The following is a 22409-nucleotide window of genomic DNA, read 5'->3' on the forward strand; positions in this document are numbered from 1 at the left end:
GTTAGGTAAATATGGGGTAGAGATTAGACTATATATATCATATTTGTTATATTCAGTAGTATATTCTCACTATACAACTCTATATAGACGAAGTCAATAATTGTAATATTTAGCTCGTCCGAAAACTATTGACCGGACAATATTTTTTTTGATATTGACCGGCTAGGAATAATATCTGGAGAATATTCCCTCTCAATTAATCGCTTCTGATTTGTTGATTCATAAACGGTGACGTAAAAAACTCTTCGCGACTCCAAAACAAGGTGACGTCATAGTAGGCAATTAGTCAATGCAAGTAAACAACGGACGCGCAATGCGACGGTTTGCTATCAAATGCATAAAAAGATTTGCGAGTTACTTTGAAGTAAGATCAGGTAGAACTTATACATGTAACTTAATTCTTACGGGCGGCGGAATATCACCACTGACCGTTTGATGCCGAGGATATTTTGGAAATGAACTTTGCGCAAAATTAAATTCGTGAATTCTATGTTGAGCTGAAAAAATTACGGCGATCTGTTTTCAATTACTTTCTTAAAATTTGGTTTGTTTCTTCATTTAACAAAACAAATGTTGACTGTGTTTTCGGGCAACATTGATTATATTAGCCCCCTTGGGACGAAAATATTTCGTCCCTCGTGGGCTAATAAAATCAATGTTGCCCTCAACCTTAGTCAATATTTGTATAATATATGTTATCGAAACATTGTTCACACCTATTGGTGTATTGGTCATTAAGGGAACCACCAAGATTTGGCAACAAAAACTTAAAAACCCTACTGAAGCCCCTAGCTCTAGGCAAGCTTGCTTGAGAATTTCTAAAACAAAATGTATCAACCAACACCAAATCAGCCTAGCTTACGATCAGACATTGGTCATGCCAAACATTCTCCTCAAAAACCAATCAAAGGTATAGGAAGAGATGAATTTTATTACCGTATTGGTGATGTTTTACATCAAATTATATTGCACAATACTCAGGTGAAACATGTATCCATAATATAGCAGTTTAAAACATTAACTTGTTTGCAATAACCTCCAAAATAACCTGTAAAAAAAATAACATGAACAAATAGACCAGTTCCTCAATGTTTAAAAAAGTGTATGACAGAAAAAAGTTTTGAAAGATGGTAGAGTAAGAATTGCTTTGAATACATAGTTTTAGTATAATTTAAAAAAAAATGTTTTGGTGTCTGTATTTGCAAGAAATAATATATAATCTGTGACTCAAACATTGGACAAAAAATATATTAATAAGACAATAACAATATCATCAACCTGACTTAATGTTCATGACTGTTTACAATGTATGTTCAATTTCCTGAAATGAAACACGACACACCTGATAGTAACATCTGGTAAGTAAATGCATTTTGTTGGTACTCACAAACAAAATTGATAATATACTCCCAAAAGTATGAATTTGAATGTGAATCTTTAATTTAGATCTCATTTTTTTTAGATCAGCTTTTTATTCTGATTTAAAAAAAAAATTAATACCATAAATCACATTCATAGTGAAGTGCAATGGACAACAATTTTGATTTATTTTAATGTAATTCATTATCTCTGCTCATAATATATCCTTTTAAAAAACTGCATAGAATCGTAGAATCAAAATTACTTTGAGCTGTTAGAAACTCATATTGTATAAAGCATGTTAACTATAAAACTGTTTTGCAATTTAATATTTTTAAAAGCCTTCCTATCAACCCTTAACAATAATTTGAACAAAAGGATAATTAAATATATTTACATAAAACATGAACCATAACCTTGTCTTATCAATAAGCAGTGCAAGCTTTATGGAGCATTTAGTTTACACATCACTTCACACAAACCAAAGCTTTGTCATTCATACAGTCATTGCAATTAATCAGCTGTTAATCAAAATGTCTGATCTCCATAAAAGAAGCAAATAAAATTAATGCATGCAATAAACAATTGATTCTATACATTGCATAAAACGACTTGAAATTGAGTCTCTTAGCTGAGCCTTTATATAATTTGATATTCAAAACTAATCACATTTGTAATCTTTAACTTAATAACCATCAACACACATAGCAGCTTTTAATAACAGGAAAACTATTAGTTTGCCATCAACAATTTCATAATAAAATGCATAAACAATTACAGACATCAATTACATGTAACATTATTGCTTTCATTTCTTCTTTTCAGGGAAATGACTAGATTGCCTAGTGATAAGTCTACGGTTTCTCATTTTGGCCACAGCCTCTGACATATCACATTGTTTCTCAAAGTAAGTGACCAGCGGTTGCTCTGTTAACACAGATGCTACCATCTGCTCAAAACTTATTGACCAATCGGAGTCTGGTTTAGAGTAAGAGCTTCTGGCCCCTGCAGCTGATGACTCATCAAGCTGAGATAATTCTGACTGAGATGAGCTTGAGTCTTCCTTGGTTTGGTTTTCTGTTGAGTTTGATGGGTCCTTAGATTCTTCCATTTTTAGCTGTTCCACGTCTTCTGATAAGCTTTCCATCTTTGTTGATGAGTTTTCACCTGTACTGCTCTCTGACACTGATTTTTGCAGGTAGAATTTTTTCCCTACTTCACCCATTTCTAAAAGCAATGTGCCCACTGTTGCTATGGAATGGTAAAGTTGTTGCTCATATTCATTGTCAGTAAACATGTCATATAATGTTCTCCACATGTCAATAAATTGAGCCTGAAAAATGAATCATCTATTATCACAAAAGATAATAATCTTTGATTTTAATGCATGTACTAATAGATCCCTTCACAATAACTGCGGTACTTCTTTCTTGCAGGGCAAATTGATATACTTTGCCAAAGTTTACTAAATAGATGATATTAAATGATGTAAATGAAACAATTTACTTTATGCCATTTTTCACAAAACTATGTCATTTTACCCTGCAAAAGAGCAGTACCACTGTTACTTTGTGGGGGTCTACATGTATATTATCTTATGAAAAACAAGAGGTCCTTGCACCACATAACTCACCTGAGCAACAATTCGTAAGTAACTTTTTGTATCCCAAATATTCAATTTTTATATAAAACTCTGAACTCAGGCAGGGATGAGATGAAATGGGGGAAGAAAAAAATTTCTATCCTTGATAGGTGAAGCATCCAGTAGAATGTGATAAGCTTTCAATTTCAAACCTTCAGAATACTGTTCAAGATGATACCATTTTTGTATGCTAAATTTGTAACCCTCAGTTGGCCTGTTAATATTTTTCAGTCAGTTGGGTTTCAACAAATCCAAATCTTAATTGGAATATATTTGTTTCATTTTAGTTGTTAATATTTTGTTTAGAAATAATTTGAAATTGTTTCTCTATATTGATACATAAATTATTGAGTCTCTTTTCGGGCTCCGATATTATTTCATGCAGCCATCAATATTTCAACAATTTCAATCAGCACTAAATCAGATTGAATATGTTCACAGAATTACCCCTATATAATTATATTTATTCTCACATTAATCTTTTAACCTCTGCTAAGGGTCCAGCTTTGGCCAAGGATCATGTTTTAAACAAGTCTGAATCAGGGTCATATCAGGATGATTGCATTATAGTAATATCAGCAAGAGGCCTACAGGCTTTGACAATCACCTGAGGTATCATAGCTTGTAGATTGACATGTTAGGGAGTCTCATGTTTGCATTTTTAGCTTCAAATTAGAGTCCAATACTCCTCAGACTGTTACTTCCACTTTTTACTATTTGATGCTTACCAAAGGCAAGTGTGACCTAAAAAACACATACTGTGGTTTCATAAATATTTGTTGAATACCAATTTTCATGGATTTTTAACCTCTTCTTTAAAACTTCAAAACAATTTGTTACCATTTTTGGTTTGAAGTATCTCCAGGATAAGAGAAATCTAAATTATAAAATTGATGACTTTATCATCCCTGGGGCTAAATATGCAAAAATGGAGAAAATGTACGACTAAGGTTGGGCCAGTATGGCCATATAATGTACATGTATTTTTAATCTTTGAAAATCTTCTTCTTAACTCCCTAACAAATTTTAGAAAAATTAAATGCGTGGCTTTAATTTTCATAAAACCTTCTATCGAAATTGTGGGATTCATGGCCCCTTGGTCACATGTTTAGGTCCTAGGGCTGCTGGACCAATAAAGCCATATAGTAAAACTGTATTAAATCTTAGAAAATCTTCTTTACACCCATATGAGAAAATCTAAATGCAAGATTATGATGTCTATGACACTCTCAATCTAAATTGTGAACTTCATGGCCCTTGGGTCAGGGGTGAGGCCATTGGATATAGGTCCAATATGGCCATATAGTAAAATGTATTAAATCTTAGAAAAACTTCTTCTTTACTACCACAAAAATGGGATTGAGTACATGGTCATTTGATGTCCATGAAGCCCTCTACCTAATTTGTAAAATTTATGACCCTGGGTCAGGGGTTCAAGCCCTTGGGTAAGGCAAATATGGCCACATTGTGAATATGTGTAGAATTTTAAAATATTTTTTCTGTACTTTAACAGTCATTGAAGATAAAGTAAATGCATTATTCTTATGTCCATAATATTGCTCTTTTAAAACTGATAAATAAACTACCCATGTGACAGGAGTTTATTTAACAAACAACACATGACAGACAACACATGATGATGAACAAAGAACAGCAGCAAAAGGTCCCCTGAATGAATCAGGTGACCTAAAAATTAAAGCACTTTAAAAATAGTTAGTAAAAAGATTTTTTAAGGGTTCTCCACACCCCATGACTTATGACACTATAATTTCATGAAATTTAATTGCATTTTCGAATTGTTTACATCAACATAAGCATTCACCCAACTATGTTACATGATGAATAAGGCATTAAACTAAAAAGCCACAGACCCCTTGGTTGAATCTTGTAGTGAATTTTTGTTAACTTAAATATTACAAATCATTTGAAAATTACACTTTCCCAAATTCCCTCAATTCTAAACCTCACACATGTTGTAAAATCACACAATAACTAAAAAAAATTATGTTTAAGCTTGTTTGGAAATCTTTCCTAAAAGATGTGGAAGGGCACTTAAATTTTGCTCAGGTTAGCTAAAATGCACATATTTGCAGATAACTGACATATGTACTGATAGTCAACAGATTACACACATTGCTGTATATATGAAGAGCTTGACCTACTTGAGACATTCTAGGCACATCTTTAAACTCTGCTTTGCTATCACTCCTATTCAGTTCCCTCTTCTTAGCATACATCTTCTTTAAACTTTCTTGAAGTTCTGCTTCTAGAAATTTAAGGTTCTTTTTAATTCAAAACTCTGCAAATCATCATAAAGATAGATGTTTAATAAGAGAATACCAACATATACATTCTCTGCAATGTCATCAGATGTGGTTAAATATTCTAAAGCTTCTTCACAAATCACATGTCTATCCATACACAAATGTACAAAAAGAACTCAAATATCGTATGAAATCAACAAGAATTGTCTGGCTTTTGAACTAAGACTACGCAATCGGTATATATTTCACTTGAAACCAGCGTCATTTTCATCTCATTTTGACCAAGAAATAGATTGTTACGTCCTACTGAAAGTCCAAGGCCTTGTTAAAATGTATTAATTTATTTTCACCACTAAAAGCACATTCTTCATATATAACATTTACCTTTTTCAGCTGTGACCTCCTCTTCAGGTTTTGGTAGAATATCTAATCCAACATCCCCTGAGGGTCCACCCCCTACATTCTGTGATCCACCCCCCTCTGCTCCCTGTGAGTCAGCCTTTTTGTTGTTATCTTGGTCAGGAATGAGCTCTGTTGACGGGAGTTCTTCCTTGGACTGGGTATCTTGACTTTCTTCTTGTGTTTCCCCGTCTTCTTCAACAGGGTCGCCTGGCAGTACTATTTCTGTAAAGGAAATGCATTAAGTTAAAGAGCTGATAAGAATATCATAAAGGAATGAATTCAATTGCTTAAATAGATTGAGATCATAGTTAATGCTTTAAAAATGCAAGGTGGTTCATATATGTATGATAACATTGATGACTCCAACCCCAGTTTATATGGATACAATTTGGGAAGCTTTTAAACTCATCAATTAAAATTCAATTTTGGGTTTTAAGTATAGAAAGTAAGGTTTGAACATTTAAAATTGCACTATATTCTACTATAATACATGTTCTTCCAGCAAACTTATTTGGTTTGTTATTTATTAAGTCTTATTATAATGTCATAAAAAGACTTAATTGTAGAAAACAATTTTCTTTACAAATCAAATGGCTCATTACAACCAAAATCAAATAATAAATGACGTACAGAATAATATTATCACAAAGGAAAATTTTAATAAGGGCACCACCAAGCTAAGCATCCCCTTGCCAAATAAAATATTGTGAGGGGAAATACAAAACAAGTATTCTAAAACCTTACATAAAACATATATTTTTCTTTTCTAAAAACTATAATTTTCATATACTTGTACTATAGCATATATCCATTTTCTTTTGCTTCAGTCATTTTTGCAATGGAAAAAGTTTCTAATAGCAAACATTGTTTTATGATTTCTGCATATTGAATATCATGCGATGTAAATGTGATCGCGAAAAAAGCAAAAATTAGGTCATTGCAAAATTTACAAGCTATACAGCATGTTCACATTATTTTAATCATTTTAAATACAATATATTTCATAGCAGAAAAAAAAAACATTATCATTTACAGACGCCACTTTAATAAAAGGTCATTATGGGTTTTTTTTCATCATGATCATATATTCCCGCTCTTTTCATAAGTACCGATATTTACCATCTTGTAGTGCATCAACAGAACTGGCATCACTATCAAAGAAATCGGCTGCCTCTACCGCACTTTCTGGGCTCTCTACTACAATCAAACCAAGAAATAAAATCAAAAGGGGGTTTATTGATATACTGCAGCTTCATAGTTTTACTGTAAAGAAAATCTGCTGATTTTTTAAAATTCTCTAACAGTATACTCTGGAGAAAATTGAGAGAGACACATTGGGGTAGATGAAATCAGAATTAAGAAATACTGTATACAGTAAAATATTCGCCCCCATTTTATTTTTGCCCCTTTCGCCCTGGTTGTCAGCAGGCGAATTTAAGACTGGGCGAATTCCAATGTCTGAAGTGATCTCTTCAGAACACAAGTGAATCTGGGCGAATTTAAAACAGGGCTAAACCGTTTGCAAGTTAAGAAGGGCGAAAATAACACAGGGCAAAAATAACCTAGTATACAGTACAGTAGAATCCTAATTTAACGCAAGAAATTAATTTCAGGCCATGATTCTGGATACTGAGGAGTATGACTGCCGATATCATGCATTACACAAACTGTATGACTGTAAACTAAACTTACTTTGTCAGAAATACTTTATTCTTTACTTTATTTCCATGTATCGAAATATCTATCTACACTGACCACTATTCCTTGCATTAAACAAGTCTAGATATCGCCAGTGTATTTGCCATTACGCAACCATCCACCTGTTGAGTTAGTGGGTTTTACATGGGTGTGTGTTATAGACTTTACAGTATATGACCATATGTTGCTATTTAAGGTGGAATAACACATCATCGCAAAATGGCTGACCGCTGATCGAAACGATATTTCGTTTTATTAAAAGGATTTTAAGGACTGAAATATGTAACTTACTCCATAGCCAAGTGGATAAAGTGTCCGACTTGTGATCCGAACATCCCGAGTTCGAATCCCGCAGGGGCTTTTGTTGTTACTTACTGGAATAATTATTTTACATATTCAGTTTTTACTTATCCCAAAACTGCAAATTTTTCGCTAATTTGACATTTGCACAGTTTATTTATCATTATATCTTTCATTATCAAATAATTTCTTGTTAATTTGAGTGACTTTTTCCAGGTGTGTTATTCCACCTTAAATTTATGATAATTCAAACCTTTGAAATGACTTTTAGCAGGTATCTAAAAGCTTTTGGGTCTTTGACACGTAAAATACAACCATGTTTATAACACAGCTATTAACACAAGCTGCAAAATACATTGTTGTTTTCGATAATTTTTACATATGATCATAGGATATGTTCGGGTCTTATGTGCCAACAGGCACGAAGAGGTTAGATGTGGTGAAATAGGGTACCGGTATGTTAAACACTCATCCCACGTTAAACATTTGTCTTTTAGTACAATAGCTGAACTGAGTTTTGTTAAATGTTAATTGCTTGAAAATGCTCCTTAATGAGTAAAAATTTAGGTTAGACATATAAGGTACATGCATTTGATGCTGCTTTTGCAAAACTAGGTTCTTCCCACACAACTGTGGAAACCACAGATTCAAATATGATTTTTCCTTTCTCCTTCCATGAAAGAGTTCTACATAGATAATAAACAAAAATTTGACTCGAAAAAATAAAAAGCTATTCCTCATTCATATCATAGTGAAAGCCAAATGTGATGTGGGAATGAAGTTCTTTAGCTTATTTTTGTACCTGTCTTTGTACTGACTGGTGATGCAGAAGACGGGGAAGCCATGTCCTCTAATTCATGGGGAGATAACTGGTGCAGAAGGTACAGCAGCTTCAGCTTCTGGGTTATGTCCCCTTTACAGACTACCCCAAGCACATACACGAATTCTTTGAAATTAATCATGTTGTCTTTGTTGTCATCAAGAAACTGTTAAATGAAAGAAAAAGACAATATATGGTATTGATTTGAATTCCAGTTTAAAAATTTTAATAACATCATACATCTATTAATATGCACTTAAAGTGCTGTTATAAACTGTTACCGGTAATTATATTAACCAACAATAATTATGAATGCTGGTATTACACAAACCAGTGTTTTTATCAAAATTAAAGCATTTCATTAGACATTACTATATATATAATTGATTTTCAACAAAATATAAATCTTAAAAATAAAACCCAGAAAAAAATAATTTTTTCGTTGTGAGTTTATAAACATGAACCATATGCAGATAATCATGATCAGGTTTGAATTTCATGTTTTGCAAATTAATTTTTGTTTTCCACAAATACAATCTACTGCAATTTACTGCAAAATAAAAAAATTGCGATCTTTTCCATCCACGATTTTAACCTGCGCTATACGGCTAGTATAATCTTTGAAGAAAATTAACAGAACCTGCAAACAATTGGAATTTTTTCAAGTCCAAGAGGCATAACTCTGTCAAACTCTGTCAAAAATTGCTCGATCATACATAAAATTGAATTTGACCTACATATTAATATGATAAAAATAAATAAATTTCATATCATAAGTGCAACCTCTGTGAAGGAAATGAACAGAGACTGCAAATAATATTGGAACTTTTCTAAGGTCAAGGGGCATAACTCTTGTCAAAAATTGCTCGATCATACCTAAAATAATACTTGACCTAGATATCATTATGATACATCAGTATACCAAATTTCACTTCAGTAAGTGCAACCTCTGCAAAGAAAATGATAATAATGTTGGTGGACCAGCAGACCAACAGACAGCAGCAAAGCAATATTCCCTTCCTTCATCGAAGGACGTTGGGGGGGGGGGGGGGGGGGGGGCATAATAAAACATGCCAAAAATTGTATTGTACAAACTTAATCTGAAAATCTCAAGATATGACTGAATTTATGCAAATTAAGAATTAACAAAAGGATGACTGCACTTAAGAACATTTAATTAAATATTGTGACAAAATCAAATTTTAAAATGGTTATATTGCTTTAAATTGAAGGAATTGTCAATGTCTTACCTGCAACTTTATGCATTTACATTGTATATTAATTAAAAGTTCATAAAATAATACAAAGTAAAAAGTCGTTTTCATAGGTTACCGGTAGGGGTCGATCATTACATTTTCTTGAATCTCCATGGGATAATCAGGATGGCCATTTTTTACATACTTATGACATAGTAAGCGCATGTTTGTCTATTGTTCTCCTTTAAATTTAATGATAGCTGTATATATATGTTTATAAGCTATATGTTAAAAGGAGATCAATACTAAGACAAACATGCACTGATGGTTAAACAGAGGAAAAACATGTTTTTCTTGCACTTGCATTCTCTGTTATAAACAATATTCTTTGACCTGTTGAATTATTTTGTTCTGAAACCTTTAAAATAAATAGCAACATGGAGAGAGAGAGAGAGAGAGAGAAGATGTTCAATTATAGTACCGCTATTCTAATTTTATACCACTCATCACAATATTAGTTCCACCCTCAATGCATATTTATGAATCTTCTCTTCAATCAATGGCAGACAAGCCTAAATTCCCGATATATGCAGAGCAGAACGAGTAATAAAACTACGAATTAATTAATTGCAACCCAGCTGTTTAAAACAATTATGACAATAAAGGACTATATATGGTATGGGCCTAAAATGGCCCCCTAAAATGAATATCATTTTACCTTTAGTTAATTCTTTGTTTTCTTTGTACAGATATATAATTATTATGTGAAGTTTTTACTTAATGTTCATTTTGATTCAAGTGCCCACAATTTAGAAACATGGCATTGTAAAGACAACCTTTTCCCATCATTTTTGCATTTTTAGCATAAAACAGCTTGTTTTCAAGCAGTTTTTCTTTCAGAAAACATAGAGCGCATGCTTAAACAAACAAAATATTTTAATCAGAGATGTATCTAGCCAAGACTAATAAGTGACAAAAAAATTTTCCTTGTTCTATATTTCCCATTCATAAAAAGATGAGAAAAACAATTTTTGACTGATTTTGATTGAATTATAGAATTAGCGTCACTTCTGACGTCATATACTGCAATGCAAATAAATCAAATAAATATGTGAAAAATATATCCTATATCAACTCTTCTAAAAAATAACATAACATTTTATTGTACCTAAAACACTTTAAAAAATGGCAAATTGTGGGGGCCAAATTTAACTCATATCATATATAATTCTTTCAATTTGAAATTTACCAAACTCTATCAAAAATTACTTAAGGTAAAATTAAGCGGAGAATAAATGTAACAATAGCGACCAAAAAAGGACCCAAAATACGGAGTAAAGTGCGGTCATCGTTCATTTTTTGTAACATTTGCAACACGCAAAAAATAAAAAATAAACGATGCAAAGTACATGTATAGATATAGATGTGGTTACCATTTTAATGTTTTAATATGAAAAATTCATGTCTTGTCATGCAAGCAAATGTTTGGGCACAGGTGTACATGTAAAAGAAACATGAGAGAGGGAAATTAATGCTTGCCTATTTGTGCCATGAAACTCAGCCAAATGCCAAGTATGAGCAAATATGGCTGCATTTCAAGACAATTCTCATATGACAGTTGTAACTTTGTTTATCCTGCAACAAAGTTCAACTTTAGACCTCCCAAAAAAGTTGAGCAATTGAGAAAAATATTTTCTTTTCTTCGTAACACTGACAGCTAGCATTTTTAAAAAAGAACTTGAAAATTGAACCAAAACAAACGTGTTATGCAATTAAGTCCATCAGTGTTACATGCTTACTATAGCTGATTAAAAAAAATATATTTGAACTTGCATCTAGTTTTTAGTCAAAGTTCACCTTGAATGTCCTGAGGGCTAGGTGTCCTGCCCTTGGGCCAGAAGCCCAGGGGGAGAGAGACAAGTACATGGTTTTGAACTGTTCAAAATCAATTTTGTACATCTCGTAGTAAGGTCTGGACGGGTCGAATTTGTCCCCCATGTCAGCAGGCTGTTGACTGGTTCTCCAGTAACAAGACGTTAAATATTCCTCCTACAATTAGATGTGACACAGAATTTACAATAAATGATTGTTTTTCATTCCTTGCATGTGCATGTATTTAAAACAATGTTTAAAATATTGACCACTGAAATGTGTTTTGTTTTTTTTTTAGGATCAAAGTAATCAATTCATGTAAGATTTACATGGCTTGAAAGCTCAATATACATTTTGTTTATATTTCCTTACCTTAAATAAAATAAATAGATCATCTAACTCCTTTCCTTTGAACAGTGTGTGAGTTTGGACACTCCGTAACACATTTTTCTTTGTACTGTCCTCAATGTGCTAGAAAAAACATTACACTATTAAATTGTATAAACCATAACAAGTAAATTTATTTACATGGACATGAAAGCATGCAGTAGAATTGTAAAAATTTACAAGACTTAGTGTACAGATACTAATAAATTCCTAAAGGATGCAATTAATATTCAAAACAGTAAAATGCATAAGGCTCATCATGAGCCATGCAAATTCAACCATAAAATATCAAGCAATGAACATAGTTACTTGAAATAAACATCTACATTGTAAGAACACCTATTAGTAAGAAAAGTGGCATTACAAACAGCAAAGCAAAAAGGAACATGCCCTCCCCGGGGACCCCCCCCCCCCTTCCAAAAAGAACAAAAAACACAAAAACAAAACCCAGTCTGCTAGCTATAGCTGAGAATTTCATGTAGGCCATCACTTTGAAACCACAAAGCACTAAAACTTCCAATATTTCAAAGCCATGACAAGAATTGCAGAACAATCACTACTGTAACAGTTGACTAATCAACTACTAATTTCTATATTCTATTTGTGCCCCCCCCCCCCCCCCCCCTCAAAAAAAGTTCTCATTTACATAGTATTTAATCATTTGACAATTTTAGTTTTATTTGCCCATATCCTTTAAGTTAAATTTCTGATTAAGTAGTTTGGGTTTGTTGTGGGGTCATATATTCATGAAAGATTCTACATTATGTTTAAATTAATTTTACAACAAATCTACACTAAGCCCTGTGTACAATACAGTTTCAACAGTTTTGGACTGTGTTAGGATTGGAAGAATTTGAAAAGCACCTACCTGCACCACTTGGAGACGGTACTTGAGTCGGAGTTTGTCAATGTCCTGATTGGATATGTGTCCGTACTTCCTGTAGCTGTCGTCTATAAGGACGGCTACGTCTACACTGGGCTACAAAAAAACAAAAACATGTCTGTAGTGAACATGAACCTGTAGATATGTTAAAGTGTGTTTTATATTAATTTGAAATATTTGCAAATACTCTTTATTTAGTTTTACTTCTTAAAAACTTATTATTTACTTAATTTTTCACAAAAATGCTAATGCATTACTTTACTCATGTAATGGTACTGTAATGCATTACTTTAAGAAAATTAAGTAATGGTAATGGTAATTTAATGCCCAAATTCATGAAGTAATGGTAAAGTAATGCATTACTTTACAATGTAATTCGCCCCAAGCCTGATACACAGGAAATTCTCAAGGATTTTAACATTACATATCAACAGTTTTAACTAAAGGAAACTCTAAAGGAGTTTATCAATGATAACGCTGCCTGTAAAGATTTATCTGTCCGTCAGATAAGGTCACCCACTGATCTGAGAGACTAACCTCTTTTTTCTCTGCCAGACTACCGCACATAGAGCTAGTGTGGGCAATGTGAGGCATGGTGGAGTCCTTGTTAGTGATGTTCTCAAGGTAAGAGCTGAGAACCGTCATGGCCTCTCCCTCCTCTTTCGCCTCCAGAAGTTCCTCTTGTTTGTTGTCCAGAATGGTCAAGGCAACTTGGAAGATTACCTGAGTTATAGAATATGAAACATATAATTTAAATTCCAAGTTAATCAAGAGATGGGGCATTAGATATAATACCGAGCGCACCGAGAGGCGGGCTGTGATGTGAGGCTTAATGGGAACAAGTATATACATGAAAATCAGTGAAAAATAGTAGTTGAATCAGTAAGACTAAGGCCCCGTCATATTGGCCGCCATTTTGTTGACAAAATTAACTCATTCATTAAATGAGTGGTGCTTTTCCATGTTCATTGTCAATTATTTGATAGAAAATAAAAACATCAAGTAACCGATCTTTTAGAAACTGAACAAATATAAATAGAAAATTTATCAACTTATGAAATGGATAAAAATTGAAAGTTTACGGAATTAAAAATTCTCAGAATCACATTCTTTTTTTTTAGCTATTTCTAAAGACACAACTTTTACATTTGAAACATGACGTAATAAAGTGGACTGCACAGGTGATGTTTTGTTTAGTTTAGGCTTAAAAAATTATGATTTGAGTAGGCAGGTGAATCCTACTGTCTGCGTTTCAAACCATAAAAATTCTGCACTTGGCCCATCAGTCACACCGTTTACATATTAATAATGATTAACATACTTATAACAAGGTACCAGGGATGGACAATTTTGCTTCGTTATAAGCATTATTTGTTATATCTGTTCAGTGTTCAATATATTTTCTAAGATATGGGGGAATGAAAATAACTTCACAATAAGTGTCAATTCATTATAAGTGCATGTGTTTGCTATAAGTGTGTTTCACTGTAAATACACATAGAACAGTTTACTTAAATAACATTATATAAATTGTTTCTCATCATATTTGTGTATAAAGCTTTAAGGTATATGAATGGTCTGATCATTGTAAATAATGGAAAATGATAAAAATGAGATATCTGATTGATTTTGAATTTCACACAAATAAATAAATAAAACAAAACACTATTGTCTTGAGAATAAGGAATCACTTTATCTCTATGTAGTACATAACAGTTCAGTTACATTTTAATAAGAGTCATGTTCTCGATTCCCCTCCTATAAGTAGTTTTGAAAACTGTAAATTCCATATTTTACGCAAGTACTTAATTCCGCGATCTAGCTGTTTTGTATTAAATCATGAGAATATAAAATCGCGAACGCGAACTTTTATCCTCATTTCATATAGTTTTAACCTCAACAAAATAATGGCGAGATTTTAAAATCCGCGAAGGGTGCTTCTCGCGATTTTACGCGGATATTAATTCCTTGCATTTAATTAGGAATTTACAGTAATTATGCTCTGGCTTACAATCATGTATTTATCACGTTATATAACATGTGGGTTTTCTCTGGGTATACCTGTTTCCTGTCACATCATTGACCCCATCCCCCCTTTCTCTCCTTTCATATCAACATACATATAGCATCCATGCCATTAGGAAAGCTATCTACATATTATTATAATTTGTTTATCAATGCATTGTAAAATAAATTGAATGTGCTTTCAATGAATCTTTGTAAGGCATAATCCAAAAGTGGTATAAAGTAACAGAATTTTATTAAACAAATGTAACTTTTTCACCAATTGCATTTTCAATGATATATTGAAAATCAAGTAATATCATTAAAGGTACCCGTAAACTATCTTTATGCATGTAAGCCAAACATTGACCCCTAGTCTTCATATTAATAGTATTTAGATTTACTTTATGAGACAAACTGATGGTAAGTCTTCATTGAAATAATTAGGATATTAAATAAAAACAGAGGGTCAGAGTTGAATTAGAGGATTGATTGATGTATGCCATTGCCCATCCCATACAATAATAAAAAGGCTAGAAGTCAATGATCTGTATAATGCATATCAGAGATAATAACCTAAGAGGAGATAATTTATTAAATGTGAGGGTGAAATGTATTGTCTGCATATAATCAGCACATTGGGACAATCAATCGCCCACAGACAAATGCTTATCTTCTCACAAGGTTCTTATCCAATACATTCAAAAACACACAATGTGACAACTTTCAGTGCACCATATCAGTGAATCAGAATGCATTACGTTCTAACTCTGTTCATTTTGAATTGTGTTGGTACTTTTTTTTGGGTCCATGGAAACATTCATTCTGAAATAGCAGATGAAATTCAGAGACATGTCTCTCCAATATTGGCCAAATACTCTGAGCTGGAAACTATCAATTTGGAAAACCAGAGAAAGATCGTTGAACTACAAAATGAAGTCCTGATATTGAAACAGGAGAATGACTTCAAGACCTCCGACCTCCTTGAGGTAACTCAGCAGTTACAGAAGCTTTCTCAAGCAAAACTGGCTCCAAACCATCTCTCTGGTGACATCTGTCAATATGTGGATGAGCAGTGTCCTAGAAAATCTCGTGAAGGTACATGTCACCTTCATTTTCTTTTGTTTTTCAAGTTTCTATTATGTGTAATACATGTACATGCATGATTCCTATTGTTGTTTTTAGCTAACTCATTGTAATGTCTTTACCAGATTCAAGTGCATGAATTGCTTTTTAGCAATACTGGTATTTTGAACTGATGGAGCTATTAAAAATTCTTATCAATCTAAAACAATTTCATTTTTAACAAATGGTTATCGGCCAAACTGATACTGGTATATTCACATGATATATAAATGGTAGACATGCTAATTTTAATTTCCATCTCAATAAGCACATATTGCCAATGTTTCCTAATTTGAGCATCAATTTTTGATAATGATAAGGCTAGAGACTAATCATTTATAAATACATCTGCTTCACAGACAGACAAACGGCCCACACTATTGCCTTCAGTGCCTACATAGAACACTTAGGCGGAAATAATCACGTTGGAAACACGCTCCTTTACAACAAAGTCCTGGGTAACTATGGCAACGGCTATGACACCAACACTGGAATCTTTACAGCCCCTGAAACCGGTATCTATGCTTTTCTCTGGGTAACTCAGGTTCATCATGGCAGCTGGTGCAGCACCAGAATGTTAAGAAATGGCTTCATTCTCAGCATGACAGCCTCTTATGCTAAAGCTGCCAGCACCAGTTTGACAGAGAGTGGGTCTGGGACGGGGTTTCTCATAACCTACATGAACCAGGGAGACACAGCTTCTGTGGAGATGAACAACCCTACTAGCACACCTTGCAATATCGTCAGCAATGACAAAGGCATTACTACTTTCTCTGGGTGGAAAATTGCTAGAATTTGATGTACATGTACTTTAAAAAAAAAATCTAATAAACAGAAATTTAATTTGATTAAATTTCCTTCAATTTTTGTTTGGATTAAGTTTTGGATTGATAAAGTAAACATGATTAGTTGTTGGTGAGCTCTCTCTCTCCCTATCTCTCTCTTAAAGGCCGAGGTTTTTAACCGGTCGTTTTACCTCGGGTAAGTTCAGGTGGGAGTGGAGTCTATATTGATAAAGGTGTGAAGCCCCGAGGGAATCACACTCCCTTGTGTACACATGTCTATATACACGGGGTGTTAAAATGATCTCAACAGAAGTTTTCCAAAGATCTAGAAAAATATTGTTTTTATATATGAGCTAGGAAAAACAAATTTTCAATCGTTGAAATGAATATAAAAGTATGAAAAACTGTGTGCGACATTGGCAAAATCTATTTTGAACAAGTTTCTGACAGGATCTACGGTACTTAGAATTTATCGCAATGTTTTATGCAATATGTGATCATCGTACCATACTCAAGTAATAATGCATTTATACAACATACTTTTGTATTACCTCTGTGATCAGCTGCTTAAGTGCACAATGATTCTACCAGCTGCGCATGTACCAGAGTTGTTTTTACTTGTTCCCTTTCTGGTTTCGGCACGTAATGAAATTTCTCGAAGATTTAATATGATAACTAACATTATAAATTGTGAACGCAATATTTGATTTAATTTAGTACTAAATTCTCAATTATTCACAAACATTTTTATTAATAAAAGAGCGATTACATGGATGATCTATGCCACGTGAATTTGACAGACTGCAGGTAATCAGCGCGTTTGGTGTGGTACATAAACCATTGAGTATGAGTAAATTTTTAATTCATATCTTTCAATTTTTAAGAGCAGAAAAATTTAATCTTTGTCAAACTTTTCTTTCTTTTTGTCATAGTGCTAAAAGACATGGCGTTTTATCGTCACGATATGCATCAAAAGACAAAAGTTAATTGCACGATCGCCTTGAATGCTAGACATGGTACACACAGGACGAGTAAACGAATGTCAATCATTTTCTAACATCCAATCTGGGGCCTCAATTCAGTTGATTGACAGAGATACACTGAATAGGTGTATTTGAAGGTGGTGCTTATTTTCTCGGTCTTTAAGCTCTTGAGTAGCACCTACACTTTAGTGTACATCTTTAATGGACATGAACAGTATATGGATAGATGAACAGATATGATAGAGTAAAGTACATTGTAGTACTATGTAAATATACAATAATCTTAATGTGATGGTCATATACATATATATTTGTACAGTAAGCGAGAAATATCACAATACATGTACCTATAAAGACCAAGAGAATTTGCCTGATAGTAAAAATTACTTCATCAACAATTTAAAATGAAAAACATGCACATACCCTGGCGCCATCATAGAAAAAACAGTCCATTATGCTGACAGCACAGTTAAATGGCATCACACTAAATAAAATGAAGACAAAATTGGAATAACTACTTTAATTTTCTTATTTGTCAAACATGAAAGGTTTGCATGGAGTGAGGAAATCCTCTAACTTATAACAAAGCCATGGGTGTGAAATTTATATTATTAATAATAACACTATACCTGAGGAATATTGTGAGGAACCAGGACAGAGAGATCATGCTGAGGAGCCCTAGGTCCTCAAGCTTCTGGTGGAGGGCAGGCAGATTTTCATTAATCAGGTCCTTAAACACATCTACAACCAAACAAGATGTTGGCACTGAATTTAACAAGGGCACCACTAAGCGTAGCATCCCCTCGCGACATGAGTTATTGTGTGGGGGATGCATTATTTAAGAGTATATAACTATAGTTATGTATATGTTAATGAGAAGACCACATTCTTCTAACTTTCCATTACTACTGACAACAAAAACTACAATACTTTTTTTTTACCTGTACTAGATCTAAATCCCCAAAAATATCAAATTGTTGATTTGAACTGCATACTTTCACTTTGGTTTCACAGAAGAGAAGTGGAAGTATTTTTTGTCAAGTTGTACATAAAATTTGTTTAAAACTGTGTTATTTTAATGATATATTAAAAAGTACTGAACTAATTGACTTGAAAATTAACAGGGTTTGTCCTTTTACCATGCCAAATAAGTGTACAAAGTTTGATAAATATCCATGCAAGGGTTTTCTTTTAAACTTGCTTCAAAGTTGAATACACACACACATACACACAGGCATAGCAGCAATGCTATCTTGTTGCGCGAGGGGATAACTACTGTAGAAGCTGATAATAATATTATATATTCTTTGAGGATTAAATTTCGTTATTTTTGTTATTTTCATTGGCAGTATATATATCAACGAAATTAATTCCATGATGAAATTTTACCCAAGTTTAATTAATGAATACGAAGAGATTATGATATGACGAAATTAAATGACAACAAAATTTTATTTGGCTTAAAAACAACGAAAATGTGTGCTTCTACAGTAGTTTATTTAACTAAATTACTGTAACAGAGAGGTATATTGATTATTGAAAAAAAACAAAAACTACTGGCTTGCTTTAAAGTGCAGATAAGCAGATAAGCTACTCCTTAATTTCTCTTACTTTGGTCAATCAATGCCCCGACTACCTTGGTGTTGTAGTAGTCGGGGAGAAGGCGCTCACAAATAGACGTCAACAACCAGAAGGCCTCCTCTTCACTAACGTACAGCAACAACACACTGGTCACGATGTTCATAGCCTGACAGTAACCTACAGTAAATAAACAACACAATAGTCATAATGTTCATAGCCTGACAGTAACCTACAGTAAATAAACAACACTCTGGTTACGATGTTCATAGCCAGACAGTAACCTACAGTAAAAAAAACAACACACTGGTCACGATGTTCATAGCCTGACAGTAACCTACAGTAAATAAACAACACTCTGGTTACGATGTTCATAGCCAGACAGTAACCTACAGTAAAAAAAACAACACACTGGTCACGATGTTCATAGCCTGACAGTAACCTACAGTAAATAAACAACACAATAGTCATAATGTTCATAGCCTGACAGTAACCTACAGTAAATAAACAACACTCTGGTTACGATGTTCATAGCCTGACAGTAACCTAGGTAAAAAAAACAACACACTGGTCACGATGTTCATAGCCTGACAGTAACCTACAGTAAAAAAAACAACATACTGGTCATAATGTTCATAGCCAGACAGTAACCTACAGTAAATAAACAACACACTGGTCACGATGTTCATAGCCCAACAGTAACCTACAATAAATTAACAACACACTGGTGATGATGTTCATGGCCCAACAGTAACCTACAGTAAATAAACAACACACTGGTCACAATGTTAATGGCCCAACAGTAACCTACAGTAAATAAAAAAAACAATGGTCAAGATGATCAATGCCTCATCGTTACCAAAAGTAATTTTCCTGGTAATATGCACATCTACACATTGTGTCCTAAATTCAAACAAAGTTTCTCTAAATTCCATGCAACGTAAAGTTTAAGAGGAAATGCACTTACAAACTGTTCATTATTATAATCAATATGGGACCAAAATTGTAAGATCAAATGAGCCGAGATTCCAGAAAAAATAATAGAATCAAAATTTCCGGAAAATATGCACATTTACACATAGTGTCCTAAATACCTACAAAGTTTTACTAAATTCTGTGCAGTAGTTTCAGGTAAGTTGCTTATAAACTGTTCAATACTACAACATGTACTTGGGCATATTTAATTTATGGCCAAAATTGTAAGAAAGGGATGAAAATCCAAGAAAATTTTTTTTGTCAGAATTTCCCAGTTATGTGCACATCTACACATAACATACATCATAACATTCTGTGTAGCGGTTTAAGAGGAGCTGCACTTAATACAATGTATACAAAAAAAAATTGAATGACTGACGGTTGCATCAAAAACATTCTACCCCTGGTAACTTTATTTTGTGTGATACAATAACACAATGGTCATGATTTTTATAGCCTAAAAGCAACCTACAGTAAACCTGGGAAATAACATACAGACTGGCCATCATGATTTAACACTGTCATCCTTTCCCTTTAGATTAATTGTGACAATTAACACCTAATCATCAGATGGTCACAACAATCTTTAGTAGCTTCAGTATGAAATTATTATTATATACAATAAATGCTAGAATCTTATTTGGCATTTCAATAAATCGAAAGTTTATAAAGCAACATAATAAACAATACATACCGATTGTGGGATTTCTCCAGGCGTACGCTGTTAACACTCGCCTCAGAGCACTTATTCCAAGGTCGGACTGAAAAGCTGGATGTTCTGGGAGAGACCTGCAATAAACAAAGACACTTTATTCTGTAAGTAAGAAAACAGAAAATTTATATAACAAAAGAATCTCTCTTGAAAAAAATCCAATAAAAATGCTCTCCTAAACTGAGCAAAGATTAGATATATATTAAGGTGGAATATCCCTCTGATAAGAGAGATAACTTCTGTAGAAAATAATCTCACTTTGTTTCTGTTAACTAACAATTATTAAGGCATGTAGCAATAAGGGAAGCAGTGCTGGGCCCCAATTTATGTTGAAAGGCGACATTTTTAAAGCGCTAAGCATAGCTCAGCGCTTTATTGTCGTTAGACTTCTATTTCCGGTGCAAGGAATAACTGCCCTCTATGAGCAGAAATATACATCATTTAAACTGGTAAGAGGTATAGGGAACCAGTTATCCGGGTGACGGAAATGGCCGAGTAGATACGATTGGTTTGCGGGGCTTACGTACATCAGCACGGGATGCTACGCAGTGATGAAAAAATATAAATCGTATTCAGAAGCTAAAATATAGAAAAATAAAAATCGATTCTTTGCAAGAAAATGTCAAAAACTGTGATAAATTACTGTTCAAAAGGTATAATTTGTGATTTTAACATATCTTTTTTCAGACAAGTATCCATATACAAGTCGTGTTCAGCTTTAATTCACATCATCTTCAGAAAGTAACATATATTTAAAGAAATCTGGCCTTCGATACTTTAAATTGATATTCATTAAACATAAACCAAAATTTCAATAAGGCTCATTTCCGCCTACGCTTGCACACAGTAAATTTTCTTAGAAACAAGCTAGGTTAGCGCTTTTCAGTACTTTCAGTACTTTGATTTTAATATTCAATTATAAAAAAGGAAATTTGAACAGAACGAACTAAACCCAAACTTTTGGCAAATGAAAAATAGTAAAGAAAACTTTTACAAAAAGATGTAAGAAGCGAATCATATTTATCAAAATTTTAATGGGGCAATGTCTACATGTATACCCCTTCCCCTCCCCAATGGATTAATTTTTTAAAAATATTACTAAATTTTATGTACTACTTCAGTACATGAACGGTACATGTTTATGTTTTAGGCCAGAGAATTCTGGATGAAATTTTGCTCTCTCTCTCTCTCTCTCCCTCTCTCTATTTATTATAGCTCGTTCACAAAGGTGAATGAATTATAATTGAGAAAAACGTGACCAAGACAATTGCATACTCTAGACTTAATTATCATCGTTTGAAACATGTTTAAAATTGAATATGGGTTTTCTTATCTGAGTTTGAAGATATGGGACAACAAAATTAAGAAATAATGATATTACATTTTATTCAAGACTATATTCCTATATTGAGATCATACCAATT

General features: G+C 33.2%; 2 protein-coding genes across 4 annotated transcripts in view; one reads left to right on the top strand and one right to left on the bottom strand.

The window, feature by feature from the left end:
- Positions 1 to 911: 911 nt before the first annotated feature.
- Positions 912 to 22409, bottom strand: part of LOC105319227 (TBC1 domain family member 9) — a 40627-nt gene continuing 19129 nt past the window's right edge. For 2 of the 3 annotated variants that reach the window (XM_034471027.2, XM_034471037.2), the window contains 13 exons: positions 20968 to 21062; positions 19332 to 19478; positions 18350 to 18461; positions 18144 to 18204; positions 13361 to 13546; positions 12809 to 12919; positions 11926 to 12024; positions 11539 to 11730; positions 8468 to 8651; positions 6787 to 6864; positions 5650 to 5889; positions 5164 to 5267; positions 912 to 2692 (listed from right to left, as the gene is read on the bottom strand). In XM_034471027.2, coding sequence (XP_034326918.2) covers positions 2168 to 2692; positions 5164 to 5267; positions 5650 to 5889; positions 6787 to 6864; positions 8468 to 8651; positions 11539 to 11730; positions 11926 to 12024; positions 12809 to 12919; positions 13361 to 13546; positions 18144 to 18204; positions 18350 to 18461; positions 19332 to 19478; positions 20968 to 21062 — 2134 coding nt within the window. In that variant the 3' untranslated portion in view covers positions 912 to 2167. The remainder of the gene's footprint in view (positions 2693 to 5163; positions 5268 to 5649; positions 5890 to 6786; positions 6865 to 8467; positions 8652 to 11538; positions 11731 to 11925; positions 12025 to 12808; positions 12920 to 13360; positions 13547 to 18143; positions 18205 to 18349; positions 18462 to 19331; positions 19479 to 20967; positions 21063 to 22409) is intronic. The other variant, XM_034471031.2, reaches the window with a different exon arrangement.
- LOC105319226 (uncharacterized) lies at positions 15556 to 16819 on the top strand. Its single transcript, XM_011416668.4, has 2 exons — positions 15556 to 15925; positions 16312 to 16819. Exons 1-2 carry the CDS (start codon positions 15580 to 15582, stop codon positions 16749 to 16751), a joined length of 786 nt encoding a protein of 261 aa, XP_011414970.3. The 5' UTR covers positions 15556 to 15579; the 3' UTR covers positions 16752 to 16819.

Source organism: Magallana gigas, chromosome 5 (genome assembly GCF_963853765.1).
Source record: "Magallana gigas chromosome 5, xbMagGiga1.1, whole genome shotgun sequence".
Classification (NCBI taxonomy): domain Eukaryota; kingdom Metazoa; phylum Mollusca; class Bivalvia; order Ostreida; family Ostreidae; genus Magallana; species Magallana gigas.